Source organism: Nelumbo nucifera, chromosome 1 (assembly GCF_055504915.1).
Source record: "Nelumbo nucifera cultivar China Antique chromosome 1, China Antique-T2T, whole genome shotgun sequence".
Lineage (NCBI taxonomy): Eukaryota > Viridiplantae > Streptophyta > Magnoliopsida > Proteales > Nelumbonaceae > Nelumbo > Nelumbo nucifera.
Genome location: NC_142649.1, coordinates 64,622,988 through 64,632,748, shown reverse-complemented (window position 1 = coordinate 64,632,748; position 9,761 = coordinate 64,622,988). Strand labels below are relative to the sequence as shown.

At 34.4% G+C, this 9,761-nt stretch overlaps 1 protein-coding gene and 1 non-coding gene across 3 annotated transcripts; one reads left to right on the top strand and one right to left on the bottom strand.

Moving 5' to 3' along the window:
• Positions 1-4,298: 4,298 nt before the first annotated feature.
• On the bottom strand, positions 4,299-4,370 carry TRNAW-CCA (transfer RNA tryptophan (anticodon CCA)). Its single transcript has one exon. It is a non-coding gene; the product is annotated as a tRNA-Trp (tRNA).
• Positions 4,371-6,035: 1,665 nt separating this feature from the next.
• Positions 6,036-8,547, top strand: LOC104594243 (heavy metal-associated isoprenylated plant protein 7-like). 2 transcript variants are annotated; one of them, XM_010254460.3, is made up of 5 exons: positions 6,036-6,237; positions 6,474-6,705; positions 6,859-7,058; positions 7,744-7,834; positions 7,947-8,547. In XM_010254460.3, the coding sequence occupies exons 1-5, from the start codon at positions 6,229-6,231 to the stop codon at positions 8,306-8,308; spliced, it is 894 nt and encodes a 297-aa protein (XP_010252762.1). In that variant the 5' UTR covers positions 6,036-6,228; the 3' UTR covers positions 8,309-8,547. The 2 variants fall into 2 exon arrangements, with proteins under 2 accessions (XP_010252762.1, XP_010252763.1); XM_010254461.3 differs by having other exon boundaries at positions 6,037-6,237; positions 6,501-6,705.
• Positions 8,548-9,761: the final 1,214 nt, after the last annotated feature.

The window sequence follows — 9,761 nt, the reverse complement described above, 5'->3', positions numbered from 1 at the left end:
GAGGTCGCTCCGATGCTTAAGTTAGTAAGCTATTGCGAGCTGAAAATTGCTTTGAGAATGTAGAGAGCTAGAGAGCAGAGAAATCACGCGTACCTTCAGCCCTCGGGGTTGGAGCCTTTATATAGTTGAGTCTTCGCGGGTTTTGCGGATTGGTTCCGGGATCTTTGTCACGATGGGATCCGTTTCCGCTTTAATTGGAGGATAATGTTACCAACTGATAAGGCCTATCAATTCTTCCCGAACCGGGCGAGGGAAAGATAAGGCTTGCCGTTACAAGGCGTGATCCCGTGAGGCCCGGAGTCTAATGGAGAGATTTCCGGGATCGTCACGTAGTGGTCCGAGTCGGTATCCCCGAGTTGATGCTTTTTAGTCCCGAACTGGAGTGAATGCCGAAGTGCCTTGGGATCGGGTGACCTCGTCCCGAGGTGACCCGTGCCGAGGTGGTTTGAATATCCGAGCTCGATCTATTGCAAACTTGACATGTCGGGCTGATCTATTATCTATTAGTCAAGTCGTGTCCACGTATCCCCCTATTACTAGGTCAGGCCAAATCACCCTTCATCAATAGTATTATTGTCCATGTTCTGAATTGTCAGTAAAAATCATCTCCTTGGCTTAGAGTTTATTATTCTGATGTTTGATCTGCTGGCATTGTACACAAGAACTCTAGTAAGGAAACTTAGTGATCCCCAGAATTCAATCCTATTTTTTTTAAGCGTTCCCAAGCTTTGGCACCTACTTCAAGTCATTATGGGCTTTGTATTTGGGCTTGATAGAAAAGGTTAAGAAAATTAAACCTGAGCCTTTTACCCAGTTCTCAACAAAATCCACAAACTAAACCCCAATCTGATTTACCTAATCTTGCCTGCCTACATCCTAGTGCCTACCACATTTGGTTCTTTGGGTATGGTCCAACTAATCCAGTTTTAGTCCACTGCTCACCAATTAATTGTTTTATTTTCCACACTTCTTTTTAAGTTGTAACCTTTTTCTTTAATCTTTCAATACCATACAAAGCCAGGTTGGTCGAACCATGCCCGTAGTGCTAGACCGGACTGGTATGAGTAGGCCAAACTAGTTACCATAATCTAAAGATCAGGGTCCAGGGAGATTGATGCCCACCGGCCACCGCCCACAACCATATGGTGTCTTGGACTGACTTCCAGAGATATAAATAGCTCCGTCGAATTTAGTTTGAGTACTCGACCATTTAGCTGTCGGTCTACTCCATCAATCCGAATTTATTTCTGATCAGCTTTGTACCAATCCAAATATCTACAGTATAAATACATACAAAATAATATGAAATACAAGGTTCACGTATGCATTCATAAATTTGTGTTTGGCACTTGTTCATAGGGTTGCAATTTGGGTGGGTCTACTTCGAGCCTAAACCAGATCAAAAAGGATATCTATCTATCTATCTATTTATCTATCTATCTATCTATCTATCTATCTATCTATCTATCTATCTATCTATCTATATATATATTAAAATAAAACAATCAAGAAATTTTCTCTTTTTCTTGAATTTTTTATTTTTTTTATTTCATGTCATTTTTAAACAACCAATGAAATGCACTTTTCCAATAACTTAAATAATATCTTCTCTTAAAATTTCTCCTAAACTACCTCCCCCACTATCTTTCACTTTCTCCAAAATTATCTCTAATTTCTATTTATCTTCTAAATTATCTCTAATTCCTTTTTATCTTCAAAATTATCTCTAATTTACTAGAGAGTTTCTCTCATAAATTATCTCTAATTCCTATTTATTCTCTCTCATACTTTTTATCTATATCTATCTAAACAAAGTTTGGATTAAAAAATTTAAGAATTATTTAAATATTCTAACAAAATTATATAATAACTTTAAAATATTTATTAAAAACACAAAAAATAATTTTATATTTTTACAAAATATATCACGAAATTATATTCTAAAAATTAAAATTATGTTTTTCCATATTATCAATTTAAATGTTTTTCAAATATTTAATAATATATAATAGCTTTAAATAAATAAAATTCAAATAACAAAAAATTTAAAATATTTTAAAGATTATTTAAATATATAAATAACTAAATATTTATCATAACTAGATTTTAAATAGTTAAAATAACGAAATTATATAATAAATTTAAATAATTTCTTCAAAGTAGAAAAATAATTATAACATAATACTGAAATTAATAATAATTTAATATATTACAAAATTAATAATGAAATTTTGTAATAATAGTATAAATTATGATTTTATGGCTAATTAAATTCAATCATATTATTTAAGTATTTAAATAACTAAATGTTTTAAATAAAAAAATATTTCATATAACTAGATTTTAAATAGTTAAAATAAAGAAATTATGTAAAAGAATATAAAAAGTAGAAAAATAATTATAACATAATATTGAAATTGATAATAATTTAATATTTTTACATAATATTCTAAATAATTAATTTCACTTATATCAAGTAATAATATTAGAAAATAACTTTCAAAAAATTAATATTTATTAATAATAATTTTAAACTCTTAATCTGTATTTTTTATATAATTATATATACTAAAATTAATATTTATTGTAATTCAATAATTATTTATTTTTTTGTGATAAATGTATTTTCAATAATTATGTATAAATTTATTTTGTTTTGTTATTTAACAGAAAACTTTCAATAATTATTGGAGATTAAATTACTATTATTGAAATTTTAAATTTAATTTATTATACTTATTGTATTTTTGTTTTAAGTTATTGATTAATATTTATTAGAGATTAAACTATTATTTGAAATTATACTATTTATTGACTGAGTTAATATATTTTTATTACTTATTGTATTTTTATAATTTCTATAATTATTATATTTTTTATTATCAATATATTTTCAATAATTGTGTTTTCGCTATAAATTTTCAACAACTATTGGAGAGTAAACTATTGTTATTTATCAGAGACGATACTATTAATTTAGTTGAAATTATGAGTGTTCATGAGTTATTTATCAGGGATTGAAGTCCCTGCCCTGCCCCGACCCTAATTATATATATTAAATGTTATTTATATTAAACAAACTATTATATTATTTATATTATATATATATAAACATGTTTAAACATTATTTATAATTTATAATTTTTATTTATTTTAAATAAATACTATTATCTGAAAACATTTTGGGGATTCGGGTCCCCATGGGGAACCCATCCCTGTCGGGGATCAGGAATTGGGGTTAATTTTAGAATCAGGGTCGGGGATGGGGAATATGATCCCTGCCCCGTTGCCATTTCTACACACCTTATAGTTTTTATTTTACTAAAACATCCCATATATTTTATAACTTATTTACTTGATCAACCTTTCATTAAGGGCAAAAAATGTATTTTTATTTTTATTTTCTTTTGATTAAATTTATTTAAATAAACATTAGGATCAACAGTGTTATTTTTCAATATCCTCTAATAAAAGATTGATTAAATCCATTGCAAAATCTAAGTGATGTTTTAGTAAAGTACTAATTATAGGATAGATTTTAATAAATCTATGAAACTATAAGAACTATTTCAGTAAATATCCTTTTTTATTATTTAGGTTCGCTTAATAAATCTCATACATGGCACAGTTCCCCGCTAGTATAAATCATATTCAAAAGTCCTTTCAAATCCAATCAACGTGCCCAAGCCAAACAAAATAACCCAACTTGCCCTGCCCCAGTAGCATACATCTGTTTGTTCAGCAATTCGCACCTAATTAATTGCACTTGTTACCAGTCGATTTTTATTTTTTTATTTTATTTTGAAATTCCACTTTAATATTTAAATTATTCAACACTCACGTGGATTTTGGTGAAGGTAAGAAAGGTCAACATTCAACAAGTGGTCAACAACAGTAACACATGACTTTTGGGTTGGCACTTGGCAGGTACCGCTACCCAGAACCCAGAACCCACGACCCAGAACCAATCAGTCAGCCACAGCCCACAGCCAGCCAGCCAGCCAGCCTAGCTCGAGGACATTTTTGTCATTTTCTAAATGTCATACTCTTCTGTCACTCATTAATGTAACAGCGTACAACCACAAGTGCTGGTCCACACGACGCCAATTGTGTGCGGGTACAGGCCACAGGGTACTTGCCCCCTGCTCCACTTCACCTGCTTCTTTTTTTTTTCCCTTATTTCTCTCTCCTTCGATCAGTAATTCGCTATCGCTCCACTCCATCTCTTATCTCTCCCTTTCTCGGACCGTCGGACGATTCACGGCGGCAAAAACTTAACATCCGTGTCAAAGGGGAATTGAACCCGACGTGAATCGAACACGCAACCTTCTGATCTGGAGTCAGACGCGCTACCATTGCGCCACGGATCCACGTTTGAATTCTTTTTTATGTCTAATAATTTGACTCTATTGATGTTGTGGGCCGCGCTTTTCTAAAAAGCAACCGCATCAAAAGCAGGGAGTTTAATTTTAAGATTTTTTTAATAATTAATAGTGAAGTGGAGACAGACGACGACGAAAAGGAACATTAAAATCAATGTCCGTAGTGTTCAGGGATAAGTCTGAAATTTCACTCTTTTTGAGGGGACCATTCTTACTTTCTGTATCTTTTCGTCGTCTCCTTTTTTTATCTTTGCTTTCCCAACTCTCTCTCTCTCTCTCTCTCCATTATTGAATATTGACATCAAAATCCTGCTCCAAACAAAATCTTATGCCGAAAAAGAAGAAATAGATAGATAGTTTCATATTGTTTCCATCTTCCAGCGTCATCTCCAACCATACAAATACAACCATGAAGAGACTTCTAATCTTCTGCTTTCCTCGTAAAATGTTTCTATTCTTCTTTAAATTCTCATCACAATTTTCACTCTTCACCTATGGAAATGGGAGGAGGAGGACCACCACTCCATTGTTTGAGAATCGAGAAGGAAGAAGAGTGGTAGACTACCGACTCTACCTCTTCCCGAGGACTGTTCGATCATCAATAAACGGCTCCCCCTACTCATACCCTCACTGAGAATTTTGTTGAAAACGACTTCACATTACCCTTAATTACTTTCTTCTTCTTATTAACTACTGAGTAATAACATAAAATGAAGAAGAGCTCACACCCAAATTATCATCACGATCTAAACTTAAGAGAGATGAATAAATTGAAGGAGGGAGATATTACATTATTATTATTACGTATGGTTGCGGTGAAGAAGAATCTGAGGATGAGGAGCGTCGTCAACTTGGTTACGTGAAGACAGAAAATCACGTCATCTTGATCTTGACCATCCACTCTCCACTCCTCTCCTTTCGTTTCGTGCTGCTTTTGATTTCAATTTGATCGGGAGGGGTGGGACTGTGGTGTCCCATGGAAAGAAAATTCGAGACCTCGATGATAATGCTTATCATCACACGTGTCACTCGTTGGATGGCTCTCCTCCAATGAGGTCCCACTCGATTCCCATTTCGTTTCACCGTCGATATCCTGATAAGTGATAACCTACTTTCTGGCCATGGCCGGCCGTTACATTGATTGGACAATCTGGGTTTTCCCTTCTTTTTATCAAAATTGGAAACGTTAATGTGTTTCTCCAGAATCGGATGGTGGGGGGTCCATTCATTTAATCCGATGGCTGAAATCAAATGGTATCGGTGGGTAGATAAAATCCCATCCCCAAGATTCAAAGCTCAAAGGAAGGTATTGAACTGTTGTTTTCACGACAATATATATTATGAATGTAGCATCTCTTCATTCTTCTATAATGTAATACGTGAAAACTTGAATCTCAACCAATCAGAGTCAACACCCTAGTAGTATAAAAAATATATAAAGCCAAACAGTTGAATTAAGATGCATGATTTTGGTTAATGACTGCTTTGTCCTCTTCATGTGAAAAGCCAAACAGTTGTCCACTAGGGCATGCAAGTCATTCTGAAGTAGTTCAAGGGCATCGTTCTTGGTAAAAGAGGGTTGTATTCAGCTTTAAAGAATACCACTTACCACGTCAGCTTTTCAGAATTTCCACTATAAATTCCACTTGTAATAATGTTCGTGGGGAAGAGAGAAAGAGAGTAGAGACCAGAGAGGAGAGAGTCAGTTGGGAAAGAGGTTCCATTTTTATTCATTCCAAAGTTAACAAGAGATCTTCTGCGTCACTTGTCACTGGTTGTACCAGATAAATAAAATTATCTACTACATCCAATTTTAGCAGAGATCCTTCACACTCCCTTTTCAGTAATGGGCGAAGTAAGTATGCAACATTCTCTCTGGAAATCTTCGTTGGATATATATATATATATAATTATATATATGTGTGTTGTTTTGCTTTCTACTGTTTAACAATGTTAGCACACACACTTAGACCATTATTAACCATCAAGTCATCATCAGTTGGTTATGGGTTTTCTTCTTCCCCTTTGTTACTTTTGAATGTCTTAGAATTGTAGTTCCATGCATAGAATGTAATTAATTATAAAAAAAAGGCTTGTGGGTGTTGGTACTGTGAACAGGAGAAGAAAGAAGAAGAGAAGAAGGAGGAAGAGGAGAAGAAAGAAGAGAAGAAAGAAGAAGAGAAGAAAGAAGAAGAAAAGAAGGAAGAAGAAAAGAAGGAAGAAGAGAAGAAGGAAGAAGAGCCTCAAGAGATTGTCCTCAAGGTTGATATGCATTGCGAGGCCTGTGCCAGGAAAGTGGAAAGAGCTTTGAGAGGATTCCAAGGTCTCTCTCTCTCTCTGTCTCTTCTGTATATATATATATATATATTTTTTTTTTCTTTTGTTACAGAATTAATATATTATTCTTTTTGGTTATCACATTTTAATTACATGGTTGGTTTAATTTTGCTGATTGAAATCCATTTATTTTGATTAGGTGTGGAGGATGTGAAGACAGATTGCAAGTCTCATATGGTGGTAGTGAAAGGAAAGACAGCAGACCCGGTAAAGGTGTGCGAGAGAATTCAAAAGAAAAGCGGTAGGAAGGTGGAGATAATTTCACCTTTGCCCAAACCCCCTGAAGAGGAGAAGAAAGAAGAAGGCAGCGATAACAAACCGGAAGAGAAAAAAGATGAGGTAATTAGTTAATGTTTATAACCGATTCCGATTTTGCTCAAATACTCTGTCACAATGCTTCATCCATCTTCTTATTATTTCCAAACCCATACTGTGACACAAAGGAATTGAAAATTGGGGATTACATACATATTGCTTAATTAGAGCTATGACAAATTACGTACTTGCCATGTGGCAAATATTTATGGAGGTGATGATGACAGTCACAGAGGATCACGGACGGACCTTGTGACTAAACCAGAGGAGGCCAGAGTAGCCAGCCCTCGTCATCATCATCAGTCACCACATGACACATGCATGCATGTTCTGGTGAATAATATCAGACCTGTAAGGCTCATAATACGGAACAAAAATGCCTGAGGCTTTTTAATTTGCAACTCTTGACTCTGAGTCTGAATTTTAAAGCCCACTCAGACGCAAAAACAGAACTCTCTTTCTCCCTGTCTTATTAACCAAATTTTTATTATGATCGATCACACTCAGGACTCACCCCCCAAATCTTGTTTTATCTTCTGGACTTTTGACAAGAAAGCTGGATGATAGGAGAGGATCAGAGGATTGTATCTTGGTTTTTTTTTCTATTCTATTGTTTGGATGTATAAAGAAGAAGTGTCGATGATCTTGCTTAATTTCCCTGCTGGACTCTGCCATTAATTTGTCTTTTGAAATCCATTTTCTGCTGCAGCCTCCTCCTGTAATCGCAGTCACATTGAAAGTACGGATGCACTGCGAAGCCTGTGCTCAAGTCTTGCAGAAGCGTATTAGGAAGATCCAAGGTATATAGTCAGGCTCAGGACCACACCACCCACGTCCACGTATATCTTTTTAATTAGTGATTATTATTATTATTATTAACTACTAATTAATCATCATATGTATAATACGTAGGGGTAGAGTCTGTAACAACAGATCTATCAAATGATCAAGTAATAGTAAAAGGAGTAGTTGATCCAGCGAATCTGGTGGAGAAGGTGTACAAGAGAACGAGGAAGCAAGCGTCCATAGTGCCGGAGGAACCCAAGAAAGAAGAAGAAAAGAAAGAGGAGGAGAAAAAGGAAGAGAAAGTGGAGGAAAAGAAAGAAGGCGGAGGTGAGGAAGGAAAAGGAGAAGAGGAGCAGAAAAGCGATGCCAAGAAAAGTGAGTATTGGCCTCCCAAGTACTACCATCACTACTACTACACCTACCTGGAAAATGCTTACACCCCTCAAATTTTCAGCGATGAGAACCCAAATGCATGCTCTGTCATGTAATATCTAATAATATAATTAACGTAGAATCCAACCACCACCCAATACAATAGTATATGTATACATATGTATATATATACACTTTGTACTGGGGTTTTGTAATGTACCAGTAATTTAAGTGTTCTGCTTAATTAGCTCCCTTGGTGCAATTTTCTACATGTATTAAATATGTATCGTGCCAATAAGACTTAACTAAGAACCTGTCTTATTTTTAGGTTTGTGTACCCAATCTGTACACAGCCCATGTGGTGTGGTGTCCTTGCTTTGTGATTTATGAAGATTGAACCTACTCTGTAGTCTCTCTACTCAGTACTCTCTGCTCGGGCGTAGACCATGTACCCTTGGGCCGGGCAAGGGGCCATAATTTCACCTAGACCAATTTATGATGCAACCCACTAAGTTACTTATTATACTTCAACTATACAAAGGATGGTCCCAGTTATCCAACTTTTCTCATCTCTAAATTCATAAACTCATCCCACTACATGATTGTCCTTAATTATCATCTCACCAATCGACTCTATAGGTGATAATATGAACAAGCACAAGCACGGCCCATAATTCTTCTTTATACATCAACCTATATGGCGTACGATGCAAACGTTTGCATAACGATGTTTGGCTCTCTACATTCATAAGGGGTGAACAAATGGGTAGCTTCTACCCAAAATTGAATGGAACCAATCTTGAATTGGTCTTGAACTAATCTTATCTAATAGAATCTGATTCCAAATTTTTGGAATCAGTTTCCATTATGGCTGGTTCCAGGGTCTAGGGGTTAATCCTAATTGAACCAACCTTGATGAAATCTACCTTAGAACCAAACTTATCTTGAAATAAATTCTAAAATATTTTTGGGGATGTAAAAATTTGAACCCAAACACTCATGGTTACAAAGGCGATGGTTTTACTTGACCATTGAGTTACTTAAATTATTTGATCGTTTGTTTTCATTTTAATATTTGAATGATGTAAAAAGATAATATTTATAAAATTTAAATTTAAATTATAAGTTTTGAACCATATAACAATAATTTATATATTAAGTTACTTAATTTAATTAATAAAGATAATATAAGTTTTAAATTATATATTATCTTTATTGAAAATCACATTTTTAAAGAAAATATGTTTCTTTCTTTCTTTCTTTTTTTTTTTTATGAAGGGAGAGTGAAGAAAGAACAGGTTCCACGAGATAGACCCAGAATGTAGATAGATTCCAGATTCTATCGTAAAACTGAACCGAACCGATCCATGCTCACCTAACATTCACATCTTGATCCTAATGACTTTATATATCCTTCCCTATTTAAAATATAGAAATTGCCCTTAATTAATAAAAGAGATGTAATTATTAGTGACTAAAACATGGGTAGTTTAGGCACTGTCGTCCTTAGGCTTAAACTTTTGTACGTCTTTAGAATGTCCACAGTACATTAGAAAATGGGGTGTCCCC

What these genes read in the sequence shown, in the direction of transcription:
- LOC104594243 (XM_010254460.3), top strand. An exon ending in CGGAAGAGAAAAAAGATGAG is followed by an intron (nt 7,059 to 7,743) that starts GTAATTAGTTAA and finishes TTTCTGCTGCAG; the next exon opens with CCTCCTCCTGTAATCGCAGT. An exon ending in GCGTATTAGGAAGATCCAAG is followed by an intron (nt 7,835 to 7,946) that starts GTATATAGTCAG and finishes TATAATACGTAG; the next exon opens with GGGTAGAGTCTGTAACAACA.